Source organism: Chamaea fasciata, unplaced genomic scaffold, assembly GCF_029207755.1.
Source record: "Chamaea fasciata isolate MVZ Bird 193981 ecotype frontalis unplaced genomic scaffold, bChaFas1.0.hap1 SCAF_2, whole genome shotgun sequence".
Classification (NCBI taxonomy): Eukaryota; Metazoa; Chordata; class Aves; order Passeriformes; family Sylviidae; genus Chamaea; species Chamaea fasciata.
This window is the reverse complement of record NW_027094087.1, coordinates 88,926,083-88,950,093: the sequence shown is the minus strand read 5'-3', so window position 1 is coordinate 88,950,093 and position 24,011 is coordinate 88,926,083. Positions and strand designations below refer to the sequence as shown.

At 41.8% G+C, this 24,011-nt stretch overlaps 2 protein-coding genes across 3 annotated transcripts in view; both read right to left on the bottom strand.

The window, feature by feature from the left end:
- The window catches only part of LIMS1 (LIM zinc finger domain containing 1), a 68,078-nt gene extending 63,948 nt beyond the window's left edge, over positions 1-4,130 (bottom strand). The window contains exon 1 of the mRNA XM_066176682.1: positions 4,035-4,130. Within this exon, the coding sequence (XP_066032779.1) occupies positions 4,035-4,075 (41 nt within the window). The 5' untranslated portion in view covers positions 4,076-4,130. The remainder of the gene's footprint in view (positions 1-4,034) is intronic.
- A 7,125-nt stretch (positions 4,131-11,255) lies between these two features.
- Positions 11,256-24,011, bottom strand: part of GCC2 (GRIP and coiled-coil domain containing 2) — a 30,971-nt gene continuing 18,215 nt past the window's right edge. Inside the window, exons 17-23 of one of the 2 annotated variants that reach the window (XM_066176675.1) lie at positions 22,648-22,769; positions 20,920-21,096; positions 19,540-19,757; positions 17,928-18,122; positions 16,982-17,121; positions 16,001-16,202; positions 11,256-14,915 (exon numbers count right to left, since the gene is read on the bottom strand). In XM_066176675.1, the coding sequence (XP_066032772.1) occupies positions 14,845-14,915; positions 16,001-16,202; positions 16,982-17,121; positions 17,928-18,122; positions 19,540-19,757; positions 20,920-21,096; positions 22,648-22,769 (1,125 nt within the window). In that variant the 3' untranslated portion in view covers positions 11,256-14,844. Of the gene's footprint in view, positions 14,916-16,000; positions 16,230-16,981; positions 17,122-17,927; positions 18,123-19,539; positions 19,758-20,919; positions 21,097-22,647; positions 22,770-24,011 lie in introns of both variants that reach the window. The other variant, XM_066176676.1, reaches the window with a different exon arrangement.

Below are 24,011 nucleotides of genomic sequence, written 5' to 3'. Positions count from 1 at the left end.
CCCAGACTGTGCCATTTTGGCACAGGAACATGGCTTCAGGCTGTAGAGGAGGTCCACTTTGTCCATAGCTGGTCATCAGCCACACCATCAGCTTCTGGCATCCTGGATATTGCTGATACTCTCCAGATGCTGAGACAAATTCAGCAAACTGTTTGACATAAAGAATTACTATGGTACAAAAAACCAGCCAAGGAAATTACAGTACCCTTAATTCCTCCCCCCCCCCCCACTTCTATCTGCTTAAAAAACAGAAGTCAGCATTTCCATAAAGACTTACACACCACAGGATGGGAAATGCTGAAATAATTGCAAAGGAGCCTAATTTAACGAAAAATATTAACCCCAGGGCACAGTCTCCTGCTACATTTTCCCTAATTGTCAGCCTGAAATAGGACCTTTCACCCCTTATGCCCCACCACCAGCACTTCTGCACAGGCTGTTAAGGGTGACGTGCTCTGTAACACATCCTAACACGACAAAACCAGCAGACTACATACATGGCTGATTCTTTCACACTATGCATAGCTTAGACAAGGGAAGGCTTTGGCTATGAAAACGTGACTGTCAGTTTCATTTTCCTTGTCATCAGCACTTGCCATCACAGAAAGACCTGACATGAGTAATTTCCCCACAGACTATCAAGCTCCTTTTAGCACAGCTAATAATTAAAGCCTCCCTATAGTGAAAAGTAGTAAGAGACTGCCCTATGCTATAGAGCGAAAAACTTTTCAGCTGGGCTTTGGAGGAGAACAAAGCACAGACAAATCAGGATGTGTAACCTAACACGCAGCATGAAGTCACAATTACAGGAGCTGAAAAGCTTGCCTTAAGTGCTCCAATAATAAATATTTCACTACAACTTGAAAAAGAATTTGTTAACAGTGCAAACCACCTTCTATATATTGCATACCAGTAATGGTTCCCCTGCAGTAACTGAATGAAGCCAGTTCTAAGAAAAAGACCTATGCACAACAACTGAGACCAAACTGCAGCATCACATTTAGCTTCTTATTTGGAATCCCCTATCAAAACCAGTAACGCCATGAAGTGCCCCCGTTTTTCAGCTTCACAGTCTGCAGTAGAATAAGAACCATAATCCAATGAGTCTGTGCTAGTTTTTCAAGTGTAGTTATACCTGGAATAAAGAGAACCTGGCTTTTTCCAGTATTTTGCTGCATGCTGGCCTGTATTTCTTGCTACAAAGAAAAACTCAGTTTGTTCTAGGAAACTACAAAAGCTTAGGATAATAATGGTTCTGAATTGAGAAGCTAATGTTTTTCCCTGAACCGCGTATGAAACTTATTCCAATAATAACACACCAAGATGAGTTCAGCACAACCAGCTGAAAAAGCTGCCCACAAAACTCAGAAGCCATTTATAAAGCAAGCAGGCACCGCCACAACAAGCTCTCAGCCCCAGGCTGCACACCAAGCAATCCTGAACAACCCACCACTACCCAGGATCGACTCACTGTGCATCCCTCCTTACCCAAATCCCTCTCTTCCAGGACAGAGTCTGGACTCCCAGAGTGATGCTGAGTGAGACAGCTGTGCCTCAGTAATGATTGTTCAAGTGACAGCACCAGCCTGCAAGTTCCTCTAGCTGCAAAACTAAAGCCACAGGAGTGACCCAAGTTCAAAAAGCCTCCATAAAACAAAGAGGGGGGGGGGGGGGAAAAAAAAGGCTAAAAAGAAGACTATTTCCTTGTGCATACCTGCTGACCAGATGTCTGCTGCTTTTCTGTGTACCAAATCTGGAGAGAGACCTCAAATCATTCTTTCCTCTTTTGTTTTCCTCACCAATACTCAGATTACTTAAACTCTCTAAATCAGACCAAAAAGTCAAGATACAAAAACCCCTTAGGAATTCCAGCTTGTGGAGGCCTTTGAGATCACTTTACATTTTGAAAAAAGTAGGTTTGAATGAAAAGGTCACTTTTTTAGTGGGTTTTTTAAACCCAAAGAATCGAAACATGAAAACACACCAATTTTTAATTTTCCCTCCTTGTATTTTACAAAATCAAAATGCATCTTTCAAGAGCCCTACCCCTATATTTTGACTTCAGTAGACTGAAATCATCTATAGAAAACCCCCTTAGCCAGACACCCTGGAAACAGCTCTTCCAAAGGAGCTGACTCCACAGCCTCTTGCCACAGTGCCACCCTGCCAGATGAGCAGCACTGCCTGTCTGGCCGGCACCTCCCTCTGCTCCCCCGAGCCAAGCTTCTGTGACAGTGAACTGCACAGCACCTTCATCTCCCTGACCACAGCACAGCCCCTTGTCCTCCATGCAACGATTCACCCCAAGGAACAGAGGAAGCCAGCCAGTTTAGGCAAGGGGCCCCACGTCCAGCCTTTACTGGGCAAAGAGTTCTTATTCAGAGCACACCAGCGGCAGCAAGACTCCAGGCTGTCAGCCATGGGAGGATTTGCTTGGCCAGGAGGCAGCATGATTGTCCCTGCTGCTGTGAAAGGATGTTTGAGCCACCAGCTGTATCCTGGATGGCTCTGCTGCCCACCAGTGTTTCCCTGCATGTGCTGGCCAGGTGCATGATGCTGCAGGTAAGCTCCCTGCTACTTCATCTGTGCAAGTATCTGCAAGAGGGGGCTCTAGTCTGACTTTGTCCCAAAATTTCTCACTGTGCCAGGGGTGTAGCTTAGTTCATATCCTTGGAAGCGTGTACCAGCAGGGCAGCTGGCCCGCTCCCTGACAACTTCAGCAGAACAGATGCCAAATATGTAATTGTTCTGTTTACCTGGCCAAAGAGGTGGCTCAGCCGAAGCACCTGTGTGGGGCTGAGAGACAGAGCTACAGGCAGTCGCGACCGACTGACGCTGGCGGCACGAATACTGACAGCTTGGCCACTTTCAGGAATGCAGAAAGAATCCTAGCCTGGAAGCATCCACCACCCACTACAAAAGCAAGTGGCTGTTGGAACATCTGAAGAAAAAACAGCTACGAACACCTGAATCACATTATCATGCTTTTCTAAGCATGTGGCTGCACTGCAGCTGGAGCAAGAGCTGGTCAAGGCTGGTGAGATTCTGCCCAGGACATCAGGGTACTGATCCTGGGAGCAGAGCTGGCTCACCTCACTCAGGATGGCACCACTGTAGCCCAAACTCAGCCTGACTTTGCAACTGCTACAGCTTTTCTTCAGAGGTATGACGGAGAGCTGGAGAAGCCTACAGGAGAAGTCGGGCACGGAAAAGATACGGCAGTCTTTAGACACGCTAAAGTTTGTGCGCTAGAAGCCGTCCTGTACCTGCAGTCCAAGGCAGCTACAAAATCGTTCTTTTTCCTTCCCTCAGTTCCAGGTTTTGACATATTGGCACAACGCTCTGCCAAGTGCTTTAATTAGGGCCATTTCTTACCAAGAAACCACCGCACAGGGCGAAGCTTTGAAACGCTGAGCAATGAGAAGAGCAGCCCTTACTATCCGCAGTCCACCCCATTAACCCGTCCCCAAGATAGGACTGCTCGGTAATTGTGGGATACGCATAAAACATCGCGAATCGCACCACATCCACACCCGAGGTTATGGTGCTTTTAAAACACCCACCACCCGCCCGGGACAGGGCGCCTTTCAGCGCGCCGGGATCGGACGGCGCTCACGCCGCGCCCGGGACGTGCGAGCCTCGGCTGCGGGCGCTGTTGCCGATCGCTGTAACAAGGGCACAGGGCCCGCCCTGCGCTCCGCGCCGAACGCCGAGGGGTGATCGCGGACAGAAGGGATTCCTGCAGTGCCCCTCGCTGCGGCTCCCGGGGCTGCCCGGGACAGGGAAAAGTTTCCCCGTGGAACGGACACTTCACAGGAGGAGCAGCAGGGACATCCCGCAGGGCTGCGGGCCCCCCGTCCCCTCGGCGGGACCGCAGCCCGACCCCGCCGGCGCCCGCAGCAGCAGCGGGAAAGTGCCTTTCCCGGGCAGCAGCCGGTGACAGCGGCCCGGCCGAGACAAAGCGCCGCCCTCGGCAGCGGCCCGCCGCGGGAGGCGGGACGGGACGACGCGGGCGGCCCCCGCTCCTCTCCTACCTGTTACAGTTGATCCCCGCCGCCGCCGCCACCCCCAGCATCCCGGCGGCCGCCGCTCCCGCCACTCGCGCCAAGCGCTCCCCACGGGCGGCGGGAGGGGCCTCGCCGGGCCGCCGTAATGGCGCTGCGCGGCACCGCCCGCCGCCGGGGGGCGCGCTCCGCCCGCGCCGCGCCCCGCCCCGGCCCCGCTGCGCCCCCGCGCGGGGAAAGAGGGGACACACCGCCGGGAGAGGGGATCCCACCGCCCTGCCCGGGAAAGAGGGGACACACCGCCGGGAGAGGGGATCCCACCGCCCCGGCCGGGAAAGAGGGGACACACCGCCGGGAGAGGGGATCCCACCGCCCCGGCCGGGAAAGAGGGAACACACCGCCGGGAGAGGGGATCCCACCGCCCTGCCCGGGAAAGAGGGGACACACCGCCGGGAGAGGGGATCCCACCGCCCTGCCCGGGAAAGAGGGAACACACCGCCGGGAGAGGGGATCCCACCGCCCTGCCCGGGAAAGAGGGGACACACCGCCGGGAGAGGGGATCCCACCGCCCTGCCCGGGAAAGAGGGAACACACCGCCGGGAGAGGGGATCCCACCGCCCTGCCCGGGAAAGAGGGGACACACCGCCGGGAGAGGGGATCCCACCGCCCTGCCCGGGAAAGAGGGAACACACCGCCGGGAGAGGGGATCCCACCGCCCCGGTCGGGAAAGGGGGAACACACCGCCGGGAGAGGGGTTCCCACCGCCCTGCCCGGGAAAGAGGGAACACACCGCCGGGAGATGGAATCCCACCGCCCCGGTCGGGAAAGAGGGAACACACCGCCGGGAGAGGGGAACCCACCGCCCTGCCCGGGAAAGAGGGGACACACCGCCGGGAGAGGGGAACCCACCGCCCCGGCCGGGAAAGAGGGGACACACCGCCGGGAGAGGGGATCCCACCGCCCCGGCCGGGAAATGGACGGGAGTCACTGCCAAGGGCTGGGGTCCCCCATGCACTTCCCGCTGGGCCCGCGGGAGATGCGGCGGCCGGAGGGGCGGCGGCCGGAACGCCCCGCAGAGCTACGTGAAATAGGTGCCTGGGAGCGGCTGTTGCTGGATTTGTGTTTTTCGGCTGTTTTTTGTCTCTTTTTTTTTTTTTCCCCTTTTTCCAGAGCAGAAAATTGCTGTCAAAACTATTCTAAGTATTTTCACTGTTTCCTACACGTGACTGGGTAGCGCAGGATAATTTGTAGCGAGAAAGCTGTCGCCACACCTTGAGGCGCCAAATACGCGTAGGTGAGTTTTGCTGGAGCCAGAGTCCGGTTTAAATCAAACACCTAACAGTATTAATAAGCAATGGCGTGGGGAAAGACCAGCACCTCGCTCAGGCTCAGCAGTTGAGAAAGTAAATGTAAGAAAGTTACCTCCAACGCTGCCAAACCTGGGGCCAAACCTCTTGCTTCACTTGGAGAGAAGCAACCACGTTCCAAACCAGGCAAGTTTCAAAGGCAGACCTATGGACAAATGAAAGGAGCATGATAGAAAAGGTGGGATTATTGAGCTGTCTGTATCACCACCCATTGCTGTACTTAATATCAGAACAAGGAAGTAGTGTATTGGAATGAAAAAGGCAAATATTTGCCTGCCAGGATTAAGGAAATATCTATACGGCTCCATGAAGACAGCTCAAGGAATATGTTAAGCCAGTGAAAATCAGCATAGACAGGGATGAGTGAGCACACATCAAAAAGAATAATTCAAATATGAAGCACATCTACTTTGGTATCCATCAGAACCAGGAAAAGAATGTAAATTTTTGGGACCATGATGCACAAAAGGTATTTGATGGCTGTGGCAGAAGCATGGTTCTAGAGAGGACTAAAGCTGTAGAAACACAGACTGTCTGTAGTACTTTTATTTGTTTCTTTGCTCTTTGGCAGGGTTCAGTTTTGCTTGCCAAGATGAGGAATCAAATACAGCAAGACTTTAGCATCATATTTCTGCATAAAGAGGAAAATAAAGTGTATAGCTGAAAAGGGAAGGGATGATATGCCAGAGGAGGGGGATGTGATCCTTTCCCTTTACTCAGCACTGGTCAAGCCACACCTGGAGGGCTGAGTCTGGTTCTGGGCTTCCCAGTATGAGACACAGACATACGATCCCATCAAATGGCCACTAAGATTATTTAGACACCAGAGCACCTCTCCTATGAGAAGAGACAGAGACCTGGGACTGCTTCAGCCCAGAGAAGAGAAGGCTCAGAGACATCTTGCCAATTAATAAAAATATCTGAGAAGAGAGGGTACAAGCAGGACAGAGCCAGTCTCTTTTCAGTGGAATCCAGTGACAGGAACAGAGGCAGGGGAAACAAGCTGAAATACAGGAGGTTCCCTCTGAACATCAGGGAAGAAATGTTCACTGTGAAAGTGACTCAACACTGGCAGAGGTTGTCAGAGGAGGCTGTGGAGCCTCCACCCTTGAAGGTACTTCATAGCAGTCTGGACCTGGTCCTAGGAATCTGGCTGTAGGTGGCCGTGCTTGAACAGAGAGGTTGGACAAGTGACCTCTAGAGCTGCCTGCCAAACTCAACAATGGTGTGCTTATTTTGAAGAAGCAATCACAACCCCTCTCAATTAAAAAAAAAAACAAACCCAAAACAAAACCACAAAATAACTAAACCCAACCCCCAAACACCCCCCTTTTTAACGAGTCTATCAGCAAAGCTCCCTTATATCGTCTCAACAAGTAAGTACTCATTTTGTGCCAGCTGAAGGTAACACAACCCTTTTGGGTTTTTTTCTAATCTGCTTTGGGCAGTCTGCCATTACTTGTAGTCAGCCTCATGAATGTCTTTAATTAACTTCAGCTTGTCTGCAAGGATTTCAGAGTCTCTCATTGCCGATCCTCCTGGGGAGCTGCATGAGGTGGTTGTCCCTGGCTGCTAAAGAGCAGCACCTCTGACCAGCATGGCCTGAAACAGCAGGGAGGTGGCTGGGCAGACGTGGAACTACCAGGGCCGCAAACTTCAAAACAGTAAATTCTGGAAATAATTAACAGGCAGTGCCAGCCAACAAATGCAGTCCTTGTGGCGCTTCCTTTGGAGAGCACATTAATGGATTTAACAGCAAGTGAATTGCACCATGTACAGTTTTCCAGGGCTTTTAAAGATGAAATCCCTAAAGCCTAGTGTGCTAGCAATATAATCTCAAAGTAGCAAAGGCATTCTCATAGAGAGTGGGAGAGCTTCCCCGAACATGTACAAATGCCAAACACTAAGTACTAGCAGCTTTTGGAGATGCTGTACCAAGAAAAGCCAGGAATTCAGTTTCCCAGTTAGCCTCCCCAGGCTCTGTGCACTTTGCAGCAAGTTTAGAGCCTTGGGGTGTGATTTAAATTTTTGTATTGTCTTGCTTTACAAGAGAAATAACAATTCTTAATTGTTATTAATTGTCCATTATATAGTATTAGAGCATGTTGGCATTCTAATTAACTTGTAAAATACAGTCCAGAATACTTAGGCAAGTAATTTAACAGGATTCACAAAACACACACCACAGACTCAAAAGGAGATCATTCCTTCCGTTCCAGTACAATGCAGGCTATGATGATTTTCTTCCCATGCAGTTTAAAGAAAAATATGGTAATCTGCCTACTTATTTCTGCTTACAAACCCATCACAAATTTTAACATTTTGTTGCTAATGTACTTGGCATCAGGTAGAGAAGTGCCATTATCCCTAGCAGGCAAGTCAGGAAATAGAGACAGAGACGCTGAAATTAAATTCAGAAAGGAAGCATGTGGCAAAGCAGAGAATTTGGACTCCGTGTCTCCAGACCAGCATATTAATCACAAAATTAATGTGTGTGTGTGGTTTTTTTTTTCCTCTCATCTCTCCCTTTAAGACCAGATTAAAATGCAGATTTCAGAAGGCATATGCTTTTGATATTCTGTTTTCAGGCTACTTTACATTTTCCATCACTGTTAAAATACCAGATTTATTGTACTGCAGCTGGTGGTGGCACTTTAGTGACATGAACTTGGCAATGCCAGGTTAACAGTTGGACTCTTTGATCTTTGAGGTCTTCTCCAACCTAAATGATTCTGTCAGTCTTAGGTGACAGCACAGAGCCTTTACCTATTCAGAGCTAAATGCATGATCGGCTTTGCTGACATTGAACAAGGCCATTATTGTAGGCCTGGGGAAGGAGTGAGAAAGGAAGGGTTATTGGGGACAGATGAGAAGGCAGCTGCTTGGTCAAAGAATTTGACTGCCTGTCTCTAATCACAAATATCAGCATCTTTACATCAAGTTCTTTTTCTGGAAATGAAAAAGTATTTTATGATTTTGCCAGAGTGGTATGAAGAGACATGAGTAAGTAACTCCTAACTGTGGTAATTTGCTCTAGCTTTTGTTTTCTTCCAGAGCTTCATGCAACTGCAGATGGCAGATTCATAGAATGGTTTGGGTTGTAAGGGACCTTAAAGAACACATAGTTCCACCCCCCTGCCATGGGCAGGGATGTCTCGCACTAGACCAGGTTGCTCAGAGCCCCATCCAACCTGGCTTTGAATACTTCAAGGGATGGGGCATCTACAGCTTCTCTGGGCAACAGTTCTAGGGCCTCACCACCCTCACAGTAAAGAATTTCTTTCTAATATCCAGTCTAAGCCTACTCTGCCTCAGAGAACCTGTTAGCAGAGGAGCCCCAGGCTTGTTTACTTTAACATAATCAATGAATTTAAATTGTTAACTGTGTCAGTGTTCATGTCACAGCCGCAATGCAATGAAGTTAAAGCAACAGTGAAGGAAACTTTGACCATGTAAGTAGGAATAATTCTTGAACACGAGGTGCCCCGCTAAATATTCTTAGCAAAGCTGTTAATGAATTAACAGACGAAATATTATTTAGGTTTTCACATTTTTGCTCAATGTTATTAACTTCACTAATCAATTGAATGAATAAGTTTTGACCACTATTTGATATCTCTCAGAAACATTGTTTTTATTAAAAAAAAAAATGTAGTTTGCTCAGAATACTAGAAGAGTTATTTTAGCGATCATTCTGACATCCATATAAAAGGAGTCAGATTTCTGCTTCATGCATTTTTAGACACACCTAGTACATGCAGAATAATTTTCTCTTGGAAGAGGGGAGACTGTGAAAAACCAAGGATATAACTTTCACTGTTCAATCTCAAACCTCTGCAAAATTGATCAGTAAAATTCCATATTTAGCAGTATAAATTTCTGCTTCATGACAAGATCAGTACTTGTACAGACACAGAAAAGGCTAAAGAAAAAACTTACAGCAGCACCACAAAACAGGTACTTTAAGAAATGATGACTCTTGGAGATCATGGTATTACTCTCACATTTCTAGTATAAGTGTGTATTTTTCTATTTCAAGCTTTTTGTCATTGCAATCCCCATCTTTCCCAGAATTAAAAAAGCTAACCTTAGCTTTTCTGCGTTTTCTGAAAATCCGCTTCCTGCAAGATATCCACTATCCCCCACCACTGCAAACAACAGGTTTAACCAGTTTCCAGGAGAAAGGCTGATGGGTAGTCAGGGCAGGGACAGAGAGCTGTCACATCAACAACAGGAGCTGTTTCAGGTTTTTATCACCATCATCTGATTTCTCCCTGTTCCAGAGGCTGTAGCCCTCTCCCGCTGGAGCAGAGGGCCCGCCCACCTGTCCCCTTGCAAAGATGGGAAGTTTCACGTGGACTGCTACAGCTGCAGGTTTAAGTCAATGCTGTGACTAGATGTGAGAGGAACATTAACTAGTCTGTATAAATGTGTGGATGCTAAAGCCCAAATTATATGATTGGCCTTCTCCCTTGGCAAGAGTAATGCTGAGCATCAGCAACTTAACTCCACAACGGGGAGTAATAACAGTAAAAGAGTATTTGGCTAAAAGCCTTTTTCTGGAGCTCTATAATGGTTTCTGTGCTTTTTATTTTTGAGATGCTCTGCATGCTGCAAAGGGCGAGAGAGCCAAGAGCTAATACATATCCCCCCTCCGGAAACAGTCTGAGCGTTCTCAGAACAAGCTTCGATTTTCAGGCAATGAAACAATAAACCCCACTTAAATCCTATGCTCATACACAGCTGCTATCCAATGTCTATCAATTTAAAACACTTTCAAAGCCTGTTGTTTGGATGACTGGGACTGTGCCCATGCCCGAAATAGCACACTGTTTTGGACACTGATTACATTTACCATGGATTCTTAAGAAACCTTTAGGCATTCAACTGACAGTGAAAAAAAAAAAAAAGATTTGCCAATACCAAGGCATGCTGATTTGTTGGAGCAGTAACTGATGTGCACTTCCATACTTGTTTTAATATTCTCAGTCTTCACTACTCAATCCAGCCTGAATCCTCAGAATGAGCCTGAGAAACACAGGACAGGAAGGAAAAGAAGGAAGCTCCTGAATCTAAGATGCATCTTCTCATCCTTTCACAACGATATGATAAATTTTAGTCAAATTCGTTTAAAAAGTCATCAGATTATAATTTCCCTACCCCACATCATATATACATTTATGTAAAAGCTGTTAGAATTTGACTGGAAGTATCAAGCTCTCTTTTTTTGACCCTTATATCCATTTATTATGTCTTCTTTTCACGGCTTATGATCCCCTCTCTGACCAGGTATCTGCGTAATAATGGTCTACGAAAAAAGGCTGTCAAGAAAACAAACACACCAAACCCATGCTTAAGTCAAAATAAGCACCTCTTCATCCACTGAGTATGTAATCTTTGCACTAGGACAATCATGCAGATAAAGAAAAATTATCACAGCTTATTAGGGAAGAGGTAATTATGTCCATTTCAAAGTTGAGTGCAATTAGAAACACAGGCCGATTTATAAGGCAGTTAGTACTCGAACACACTAACTGCAATCCTGCTAAGAAGACTATTAAGAGCTTCTGCATCCCACCTCTCCTTCATATCTAATGCTGTCAGATTGATGGTGACAATCTAGTAACACATTTGAAGTAATTCAAATGAGTTTTTAATTTTCTTTTTCTAAAAAAAAACCCCCCTATAACAAACCAACTTCTTTTCTCTTCACCCAGAAGAAACCATTCCTGTAGTTGCCTTCCAAAGTAGAGGCTGTGGATACTATACCAGATCCATAAAATCTCTTCAATATAACGGCAGACAGCTCTTGTTTTCTACCATGCACCTGACCAGCATTTTCTCAGGTAAGAACAGGCATTCAGGGAAAAAAAAAGGCACTCTGTTGAGTAAAGGTGAATTTTATTGAAGTGATGGCCACATGAAAAGACCATCAAAGACATTATTTCCAAACAAAATACTTATCTATCCAGACTAGCAATTCTGAAATTACTACAACAAATATATTTTTATCTCTTCATACATTTGGTTTCTCAGCTTGTGAGTGGTGACTGCTATTTGCAAGGCTTTGAAGGGACATATTTTCACAGTACCAACAACAGTAGAACTAGCAGGCAATTTAGGAAGTATTGGTGCACTGGGTGAAGCCAAGGCATAAGCCAAATGAAGCATGTATGTTTAAACTGCCTTCAAAGTAACTTTGTACAAACTAAGGAGTTTTTAGGCATTCCTCCACAATTTCATGATACATCATCTCTTATTATAGCAGAAGGATGGAGGGAGACAGACGAAGTAGGACTTAAATTTAGAAAATAATCTAACCCTGTATTCTCACAGGTATACTTTGGGGAAGGAGGGCCATGAAAGAAAAAAAGCAACTTTACTCTCTTGTGTATAACTTCTAACATGGTTCCCTCGGGCCATCCTAAACCGCAGATTCTACTGGAAGCATCTATACAACAGCCTGACAAGCTCTGATCTTGTCTTTCAGCTGAAGCACTTTTTGCTTCCACAGATGAGTCTCCCTTCTGGGTAAAAGGAAAGACATATAACCTGTTTCTATGCCAGCATTAGATAGCTAAAAAATTCAGCCACACTGCACATGCAGGTTTGGGAACACTGAATCACTCTCATTTTTGGTTTTTAATTAATATATAATCTGCATAGTGACAGCAGAATTATTATTATTATCATGCCCTCCTTATGCTTGGGCTGAAGGCAGGCCTTATCTTACCAAAAAATAAAAATTGGTTCTAAGTTTATGAACATCTTGGGCAAGGGTGACATTTTCTGTGAAATATTCTAATCAATGTGGCACTGTAATGTAAACAAAAAGAATCAAAAAGCAAAGTCAGCACAGTGCTCTTCCAAAAAAGAGCACCACAGTATACCAAGAAGCAGCAGTACTAGTTAAAACTTTAAACTGCTTTTTGAAAGCAAATCACAGCTACAATGCTGTACATTACAAATGCAAACATCTGACATATAAAAAATTCTCTGTCCAAAATAATCCTGTTTCCAGTTCACATTCTTCTATACCGTTTACTCAAGTGTTCGTTAAACTTTGATATATTTGCTTACAGTCAGTTTATTGCCACACAGATAAGTTCTGGCACTCTTAGCAACAAAAAACAGTTTAGTAACAGTTATTAAAATATTCTTACATTAATTAAGATCTCAATATTTCATTGTAAAAAAAATATATTAATGCAAGTTGTTCACTACAATCATAAGTGTGGTACTCAAGTTGTACTAAAAACAGTGAGCATGCAACTCAGACTTGAAAGAAGTCAATAAGCAACTGGTATTTCATACAGCCAGTGATATATGTTACTTGCATACCTTTATTCACAGCTTACAATGTTAAATAATTTACAGTTCTGAAATATGTGCATTTTAAGAAGAACTTGTCACAGCTCTTTAGCAACAGGAGAGACTAAATCATGTCAGCCGCAACGGGAGTGTGAACTACATGAGACAAAGCCATACCCTTCTACACATGTGCTTCCACTGTTAAAATCACAACAGGAGGATGACTAGCACTTATTTTTATACATATTTCAAATCTCTCCTGTTGCTGTGTTTTGGCATTCTTCTGAGTGACATCAACCAAATCCAGCTGCATAAGGAGCCTGAATCCAACATCTGAGACCTGGTCCAAATCGCGAATGCTGAAGATAAGGTAAATCATTCCAAAGGCAAATGCAAGAAAGCCTAAACAGAGCCTCCTGTTTGCTACCTTCAGACACCTAAAAGACTCATCCCTCAGGCTGCTGTTGATCAGCTCTGTGTTTTGAAAGTCCACAGAGAATGTTTTCCCCAGTAGCACAAACCATAAAGGTTCCAGTTAAAATACATATCGGAGGGGAAGGAAACAGAAGTGCTTAAGACAGTGGAAAGGAATTAAAATACCTAAATAAAGCCTGTTGGCTGTGTTGGTTGTGTACTGAAATATGTACAACAAGTAAAAAATAAAACCAAAACCAAACTTTCTGAACAGTTCGTTCTCAATGTGTTGCCATTCTGCTGTTCATATGTTCAGATTCATCTCAGCCAGAAATAAGGCAATATTAAACAAACAAGCGTCATTTCTTCAGAGCCTGAGCTAAGGTAGAAGAACTCTATTTAGTAATTGCATGTGTACCAGGAAAAGACTCTCTGTAAAACACCACAGAGAACATGAAAATATAAGTGAAAAAGACGGAAGGACTCTGGTTTAAACATAAGCAGGATTCAAACACACTTGTATGCTTTTTAAAACGTTACAAATAAATTAAGATGGTGAAAGGCATTATGGACTATAAAGGGGAGAAATCAACTTTAGGTAAAAAAAGGTGCTGTGTTGGTAATAGAAGCAGAGATGGTAGAAATTTATTTTTCTTGAAAAAAACCCTATAACATTCTGTTGAGTAACCTGGAACAGAGATCATCTCATTTGTGCAAAAGATCTATGCAAACGATGTGCACACACACAGGTAAGTGAGAGAATAAGATTGTCAGTCATTAGAACATTTAAAAGATGCATCTATTGACAAAAGCTTAATTCTTTTCTCTCAGAAGTTAATGTTAGGAGTCTGACCTGTGGGCTCAGATTCTTTCTTTAGTGTCTTCACTGTGACTAAGTCAGTATGAGTAGTCTTGTCATCAAATTACAGACAACATTACAGTAATGGAACATTTCTCCCATGTCTTTTCCACAAACTTCCAACCTTAAGATTAAAAAAGGCCCAGCTTAAGCCCTTTCTCACAAAGCTTCAGCTCACTTAGGACCTCTGAGTCTTGGAGTACTATCCTAAGGCTTCCATAGATGCCATTAGTCTCTACTACAGTACCATGCCCAGATGTGACAAGCACTGTATTTCATACAGATTTTTGTGCCCTCTATATTTTGTGAACTGTTGCCTTCATGCTCTGCAAAAGCAAAATAATTTAAGAAAACTTCAACTTTAAAGCAGAAAATGCCCTGTTTCTTAATTATCTTACATTTTGTAGTTATCACAAGAGATGAAATAATTTTGAATTTTTTAATGTGCAGAGAATAACACTAACCATATAGATTAGCTAGCTGACAGTGGTATGTGAAAGCAACTGTAAACACTTTTAAATGCTTTAAAACTAAACTCTAGTTATTCCAGTTAATATATCAGGTCAAACTTTTAAACTGATATCAAAAGAGCTATCACAGGATGAGAAATTCTGTTTCCAAGCTATTTGCAATTAATTTGTCACTTCTCATACTTCTTATTATCAGCTTTAACTTTTACAAGAAAAACAGTTCACTGCTGCTAGAGCGTAACATAGGACCATCTTTCAGAGCTACTGCAGACGTCTTTCTTAGCAGAGCCTAAAAAGCTGAAAATAACACATAAAAATAAAACCCTGCAGTTCCATGCTACAACACCAACAGATCTACAGTAAGATTTCTCAGGTTTGCAGTTGTGGAATGTTTTTAAAGATTCAGTGTTTCCACTGTTTTATCGAAGTCCTGACCAGCTGTGGAGGTACGAAGCCCACCCAGAAGGCCGTGAGGTACTCTCTTCTTCACCTGAGGGAGGAAGAAAAACATACTTTATATTCTGTTGGACGTTTATTATGTTAGACATTGCATCATTTGGTTACTTGACCTAGCCCCCACTCCATTATCCTTTTTCAGATGCTGTCCTCAAGCTTGCTGAGAAAGGAACTTGGGCTGATGTAAGATATGGGACAGTACCACCAAGTCCACTTTACTTTGGGTACTTGACAATGTATGAAAAAGGTAATTTATTACATTCTCCAGAAAAATCCAATCAGTCTTCATTAGAGGGCCAGAACATCATTGACATGCTATGAACTTGACTTACATCTTATTTTTCCAAATGCACAGCCTATCATGGAATGCAATACTTGAACTCTTCCCCTTTTAATGTGATTTTGTTCCCAAGTTTTAAGTTCTTATATGTAATGTGTTGCTTACTGTTTATACTAATTCTAAGACAAAGTATAAGTCAGTTGTTAATGAAGAAGCTACAATTACTGTCATTGAGAAATGACAAACAATACCTTAAAAAGCGTTTTAAGGGAACAAACACTCGGAGTATTTGAAGCAGAAACAGAACATTACTGCATACAGAAATCCTGTGTTAATGTCTTGCAAATGCCTAATTCTTTTTACTTCCTTCCCTAGTTCTTTATTTCTTTAAAGAAGAGTATATTTTAAGATATCTTTAAATGTTTTATATTGAAACTAATATATCTGCAGTACTGCCTTGAGAAGACCACTTTAGTTACCTGTTTAGAACATCTGCAAAGAAAATAATTCAATTATATCAACCTCTATTTTGACAAAATATTTTTTAACTCTGCTCAAAACACGAACACATTCAATTGTTCACCTTGCCATTGTCTTCCTAAAATGTGAATGTTTCAGAAAAAATTATATCTCATGTCAATTTTATGGTATTTGTTCTGTTTACTGAAAACTGCATAGTAACTTCCCAATAAAGAAAATGGTTTTATGACTAGTTCACTGGCATTATGATACTAAGTTTCGTTTTTTTTTCAGAGGTTTACACAACAGACAGCAGAGAACTATCCTTTTCCCTTTTCACCTTTCCTCTTTTTTGTGACAATATTTTGGACACCACCTACCTTGGGCAATTGCAACCAGCTTCCCCTTCTCTTCAGGGCTGAGCTGCAACATGGTGTCTATTACTGGGAGCAGCCGCTCCTTCTCGCTTCCTGATTTCAGAAATATGAACTGCAATAGAACATTCTTCAAGTATTCTAGATTAGCCACAGACTTTTCTCTCTCTTGATTTCTTTCCAATCTTCTTATCTCATTCTTAAGAAGCTGCAGATGAGGAAAAAATATGTAATACTGCTTGCCTCATTAATGAGTAATTGAACAAAGGTCTTTTGAAGAGCTAAAAAATTGCACAGCTTGCTTCAAACAGAATAATGCATGTTTAGGAACATAGTGAGGACAAAAATCCAGTGAAAATTAAATATGCAATAATGTTCTAAGAATAACTTATTATTGACTAAAAAGAATCTTTTTTGATAAAATTTCTGCAGTATAGAGATACAGTATCAGTGATAAAAGAGTAGCAACACTTGAACAGTTAAATAATTCAGAAATCTGATGATACTAATTTAAAAGCATTTTAGAAAAGAAAGCTTAGTATGTTTAGAAATGCCTTCAGGAAGCTCACTTATATGTTAGTTCATGTGTTTTCTTTTAACTTAAGACAGCTAAAATGGGTTACAGAAAGAGAAACCAGACAATGCTTCCCTTGGGATTTACTAGTTTTATCTAAGTGAAAATAGTATAGACCCTTTACTAAACATTAAACTTCCAAACTCCTGAGGGTTTTTTTTGCAGAAGCTTTTACTCCACACTCCTCTCCCCCTCCCCTCATGCCTACCCAACTAGAAACTGTGGTGAAAAAAACCCCAAAAACTGAAGTAGACTCTGGAAGCACTAATTAGACCTGTGGGATAAAAACCCCTCCTAAATTAAGTTTTATATCACCAAAATTTTATAGACTGAGATTTTCTGAAAGTTATTTGCTCTAAAAAAAAGATCATGGAAATTAGAGCTGTCCTCACATCTCTTGTGTGTCTGCTAACCTTTATTTGTTCCATTAGGATTGCATTGGTTGCTTCTGATTCACGAAGTAGTTCATTCAAGTGATCAGCACTCTTAGTTGTTGTGTTTAGTTTCTGAATCAGCTCATCCTTGGTGAGATCTGCTTGCCACTGAGATGGTTCTGCAATTAATTGGAAAAGAAAACTAAGAGAAGGAAAAAGCATTTGCATCTACTTCATACTAACTGAACATCAGGACTTGATTAATGTAGTTTCTTATGAACAGAATTCATGCAAAGTCAGAGTGCAGACAACAGGCATCAATGCTGCTGCTGCATGCTTATTTTCTGATCTATTTTTATTTATACATTAAAAGGGGGCTGGCAATACAGTTCTAGAGTACCTCAAGATACCCGGTTTTAACTTATTCCTTGTTTCCTACCCATATGGAGATTTTCAACAGTTATCCATGAAGTGTTCAGTAGACTTTTAAAATAGGATTATATGCTACCATGTATTTTTCTGGTTTTTGGGGACTTCTAAAACATTCTTTTTTAATGCTGGATTTCACTTTCCTAGAAAAAGTCCTATGAATAAAGTACTGTTTTAATAAGTCCTCATTAGGATGAACAGAAATTTTATCCTTTCATTAACAGGGTTAAATCAGCATTTAATTGTCCCTATTAGAGACTCATCTAGAATACAAAAACTTCTGTAACTATTCACTGACTTGCTCACCCAGTCTCTTCCCTTTAAAAGCTCAAAAATATGACATCTTTAAACCCGTAAAACCTGTCTGAATGTCCTACTGTTAGGCCTTACTTAAGGACAAAACTCCTACAAAAGTTCAGTACAGTGAAAACTCAGTGGTACTTGACTAGTCTTGCGTCTCGCACATAAAAGCATGAAAAAACAATGCACAAGGAAAACACAGTATTTTGAGGGCATGAACTTCTGCAGCCTATATAGGAAGCCACGTTCTACATACCAGGCTTTGCTTCTGATGAGTACAGCAGTTGCTCCAAGGACTGAACATAGGTGCTGGCTGAGGACACAGACTCTGTGTCTGTTGTCTCCATGCCTTCTCCCTCTTCCCTAGCGACAGTGTGCACATCGAGGACAGGAAGGTCAGTGTTCCGCCGTTCTCTCAAGGTCTTTGTTGCCGGATTTGAAACAGCTGGACCTGAAAGATATTCACTGATGTTCATATCAGAATGAAATTGGGAGGGCTATTTCCTAGGTGTGACTGTCTCAAATTGAGAGTGGTACATAAAATAGTCTTCAAAATGCAGGGGAAAGTGAAGCAGAAAGAAAAAGCCAGATACGTACATAACATTTATAATAGTAAAATACAGCCTTTCACCTCCAAATGGCCATTCCAATCAAAGTCTGATTCTAAACCCAAACTTGATTGGCCATTTTTATTTCAGTGACTATGAAACCTTCATGCACATCTCCCTGAAGATGTGTCTTAGCTATGGTAAGAGTAACAAATACCTTTAATACAAAACAGAATTCATTTTTGTTTCAACCAGTCCTGTGGGAAGTGTAAATTCTTCTGTTTTATTACTGTGTGCATGACCCTTCTACTTCATAATAACACAGCAACTTCTTAAACTGTTACTGTTGCTTGGCAAATGTCCAACTACATCCTGATTAGTAACTTTACAGATAAGAAAATAGCACTTGAGATTGAAGACAGTAAAATCTTAAATTGGAAGAAGGATCAAATAGCAAGTACAATTAATAGCATGTATACAAATAACAAACTTTCTTAAAACAGCTTCCAATACACTTTTCTTTAGCCTTACACTTCATACTTGAGGCAGGTGTCCAGCATGCTCCAAAACCTGAGACAACCTGATAAGAAGAACACCAAATATTTCAAAGTAATCTCTCCATCTGTCTGACAATGTAGATACTGCAGAGCAGGTATCAGTGATGCAGATTCTAGGACAAAATAGTTCCAGTTGGAAGGGACCTACCACAAGTATCTAGTCCAACTGCCTGACCACTTCAAGGCTGATCAAAAGTTAAAACATTATCAAGGGCATTGTCAAAATGCCTCTTAAAATACCGGCAGGTTTGGGGCATCAATCACTTCAATGGGAAGCCTGTTCCAGAGTATGACCACCCTCTCAGTAAGAAAATGCTTCCTAATGCCCAGTCTGTACTTCCCCATGGCAGCTCTGAACCAATCCCACATGCCCTATCATGGAATACCAGGGAGCAGAGCTCAGCACTTCCCTCCTCCCTTCCCCCACTCAGGAATCTGTAAGGCAGTGCTGAGGTTGCCCTCAGCCTGCTTTCCCCCAAACTAGACCAACCCAGAGTCCTCAGCTGCTCCTCATAGGAGAGTCCTTCCAGCCCTTCCACCACCTTTGTTGCCCTCCTCTGGATGTATTCAAGGATTCTGAAGTGACAGTAAATAATAACAAAGATTCCTGGCTTGGTATCTGTGGACTGATGCTGCAGATTTTCCAGAAAAAGTTGCCGTTGAGTTTACACAATCAAACACTCTAAGCATGTTTTAGCTTCAGACAGAGGTGCACAAATCTGTAACAAGCCCATAAAAATCTGGTATTCTGCCTGGAAGTTACCTCTAGTGCTTGGTTCACTCTTGAGTTGAAAGAGCTGAGCTTCTACTCTGGAGAGTTGCTGCTGAAGTGTCTCTACTGTCTTCCTGTGCTCTTCCTGCAGGTTCCTGACCTGATCTCTGAAATTGTTGCGTAGAGCTTCATTCTGGGCTGTCAGCTGACTCAATGCCTGGGTGTGCTCTGTTTTGATGACCATGTTCTCAGACTGTATTGTGCAGAGTCTGAAAACAGTACATGCACAAACAGTAAGGTACAAGCAGCAAAACACTGTAAGTTTTACATTTCAAAATTTTTACAGTTTGAGGCAGTTTTCAATTTTCATGTATACGATTATCTTAGAGTGACTATGCGTGCAACTTTTTTTCATTTAAAGTACTATTTTTACGGGGAAAATCTGAGACTGAGAAAGTTACACATTACTTATTACCTGAATGCACTGTGCTATATGAACTCTTGACTTCTATTTTAGAACAAAAAAAATTCAGACATCTTTGGATAAATAAATAAAGTCACAAGCAATTAAACAAATGCATTTATAGAGAAACTAAGCCCAGGACTTACCCTAATAAGAATACAGATTTAAACAGAGCCAGAGTACGAAAGAACAGAATTTGGGTATAAAGAGAACCTACTGTGAAATGGGTTGTTTCCAGAAAAATGCAGAACATAATTTGGTTGACTACACTGAATCATTATGTAGCTACCAGGAACAGATAAAATTGTACAAAGACAGTGACAGGAAGTCAACAGTTCCTAATACCAATCTGTAATTTCTAATTAATACCTCATGTGAACTTCTTTGTACCCAAAATGGAGAAGACAATGATAGACTCTTTTTGAGGAGCTAAAGTAAGACACTCATGATTTTACAAGAAGTGATACAGATTAAACAGATTCCTTTCATTTTGAAAGAAACAGCAAATTAAGCCAGTGGCAAGCACAAACAAAATACAGTACTTTCTGTAAGAAAGGCACTTGGTGGGTAAGAACTGGGTATTTTGCTTGTTTGCTTTGCATATAACTATCTTTTTTTAATAGGAAACATGCATAAAATTCAGTACAGCGGTACAACACAAATGTGGCACTGGGCATTAGACTTAAAAATAGTCAACCTGCTTTAAAAATGTAAATTTTTAGATCTGATAGTTAAGAGGTAAAAAGCTTGCAGAAATCTCAAATTCCCTGATCAGCTACTATTTCATTGTCATGGTGGAAACATCTGATGGCCTATGAAAAATTGCAAACAATCCTCTTGAAAATTCCTTTAACTTTCTTAACTACATGCCCTTTCTTTGTAAAGTACAGTTATAGGCTTCTACATGGTAAAATCTTAAAATTCAAACAAAAATAAAATATCCACATCTATTCATCAGCAGATCATACTTTTCACGGAGTTCTGCTTCTTTTGCAACAGTCTCTTGCAGCATCTTATTGTGTCTTTCCAGCAGGGTGTCGTGTTCAGACTGCAATGCCTGGAGCTCAGATGCATTCATCTGTGAATTATGCTGAGCATCTTGCAGCTTAACTTTAAGCTGGTCTATCACCATTTCCAACTGTTCCCTGCACGTGAAAGAAAAAGAAATACACAATATGCATTTAAAATAATTACATTATTTCAGAACCTATATGATATCCACAACATTTTGGATAGCTGATCCAATTTGCATATTCATTAATAAATCAACACAGCACTAAGACCAAAATAATCTTAGAATGCGGCTACAGCAGAAATAATCAGATCCTGTTTCAACGTAGATACAAATAGGTTTGCCACATCCCTGAACTGAACTGCTGGGAATGCAACTATTGGGGTAGGAAGCATGACTGATAGCACTTTCTACTTCAAGGACAAGACAGAAGGAAAATATTATATATATGTGGGATTCAGATGGGAGAAAAAATTTCTTCTTAAAAGTAGTGACGCTTTTTTTTTGGTTTGTTTAGTAAATGCACGTCAGTTCAGTAAGACCAAATACAGGGGACAAACAGTTGGAGTAGATTTTGGGCAAGTTGCTAGAAAGTAACATCAAGTCCATAACATATAAACTCAGTTGGTCAGAAACAATTCCACATAAGAAAGACCAGGAAGAAAAAAATCTTAAGTCACACACATTCTTTTTTTACTGATTTCTGTGTTTATGTATGCAGACACCTCCATTATCTCATGAACTGTGTATCTCACTAATCCTTAGAGTTGATACTTATAAATAATTTCTTTGGGAACCATTTGTCATTTGTTTATTTTTTATCCAATTTGCTTCCAAGATGGTTCTCTCTCACAAAAAAAAGTAATAATACCAGAACTTCTTAAAATTCTACAAAAAGTAGAGACAAATAAATACAGCTCTTACAGTCTGGCTGCTTCAAAGGCAAGAATGTTTCAAAACCCTCAAACCAACACCAAACCCAATTCCTCTAACGAGGCACACGTCGCCCTCTGGTGGATTTTGGCTGCAATTGCCGGAACCGACTGAAGGTCTGGGTCAGAAACGAATCCCGACACTTCACACATAAATGCCCAGTCTGTCACCAAGGGCAGCCACCAATGATTTATAAAAAAAACTTTCAGAAACAGACTGACTTTGGCAGTGAGTTGCGACATTTTCTGAAGCGAATCTAAACTCACCAGGCTTATGACTGTACTTAAAGACTTTCAAGGAACTTTTGGTAGTGTAACTCATCTTCCAAATCTTTCCTCACATGATACAACATACAGGATTTCATAAATCTGCTGGAAATGGTGACTGAATTGGTATTTAGAGCTTTACCTATACTAAAACACTGACTCCTGAAAAAGTTCAAAGTGAGCTCAGCTGAACTGAACCAACCTGCTCTTTTCTACTTAGCTGCAAATGGCACTTGGCTACTTCATGTCAGAGAAAACATATCAAGTCTACACAGAATGTGCTGACTAATTTCTGCTCATGAGAGTCATAAAAAACATTCTAAGACCTTACCTCTCATTCTGACTGTAAAAATAGGTAATCTACACAAAAATAATGGTTAAAAAGACAAATCCAGCTATTAGAAACTAATATAGCACCATGACAATAGAAGCAGCTAGGCAGTGCCACAGTCAGATTACAGATCAAGTGAAAATGTTAGTTTTACCTTTCTTGTTTGGCTCCTTCAGATTCTGTCCGAGCAGCAGATTTATTCTTTTGCTGTTTTAGAACATTGTGAACACGGACTTTGTAGCTCTCAAATTCAGATGTAACAGATGCTTGTTCAGCCTACCACACAGAAAACAAACCTGTAAGTTATACTACTGACTATTGCTCACTTGTTTCTCTATAATGAAATGCATCTTACACTGAAAAAAATTAAAACCGCCTGCTGCACTTCCTTCTTTAAAAGAGATAATTAAACCAGTGACCACCATACAGATAATGTTTCTTTAGATTTTAACTGAGTATCATATAATGTGAAACTTGAAACACTGATTTTCAACATGTCAGTATTAAAGAAAAGAAAGAATACTTGAAAATACAAAAAACTGCATTCAACTGAGAGATTCACAAGCCAGGGGTTCTATGACCAGCTTTAAATGAAGGCAAACTTGACAGAAAACGCAAAAAGAGACAGAATTCTGTTTTTCTCCAATACTACTTAAATTTTGTTTCTCTCCAATGCTCTAATGTGCCATAAAGTTATGCATAATTCTGAAGAGTTAAGTCAGTCTCACAATGGTATTACACAGCACCAGATATAATATTCTAGTTGACTGTAAAGGTATTTTGTCTGTCTTTTCTTCTAAATTCAGCTGTTGCCTGAGTTTCTGTGAACATATAGAAAATTGCTTCACATCATAGTAGCTTTATCTTTGACTGTACACTATACAGCAAAGATTATTGCCATCCTTCCAGTACTCACATTGCAAATTCCTCTAAAACTAAAAACAAAACACTGGCACAGGTTTTCTTTCTTGGATCTTAGGACAAGCTCATGGATTCATTAGTCATTCCCATTTACAGGTAACTAAAATGCTCTCATCTCCAAGAGAAGCATTTTGGAAACTTTCCCTTCAGCTGAACTGGCGTCTGAAATTCTACAGAACTGACTCTGATTAGCCACTGGTCCAGATTTTCAGAGTCTGTACATTTGTAGCCATTTTCTTTAAATTAATCCTTTGCTTTTCTCCCTCTTGGACTGTGTGAATATTCCTAAGTCCTCAGGTACACAGCCTTAAATGTCAGCATAACTCCTGTTTTCTCCTATCTGCTTTGGTGTCCACATTTCCTTAAGGGGGAATTTTCCTTTGCTGATAGCCTTGTAATAGTATCTATTTTCCATATGTAGGGCATCTAAATAAGAAAGCTAATCTTCCAAGAGGTTCAAGCCATTCCAACATGGAAGATCTACAACCTTGCTGATTTCACAACATCACAGAACAAGCCACTACAGACAGGTACTGTAAGCACCCAGGTATGAAGAATACATTTGTAAAACCATGATCCATGTGTACCATCACAACT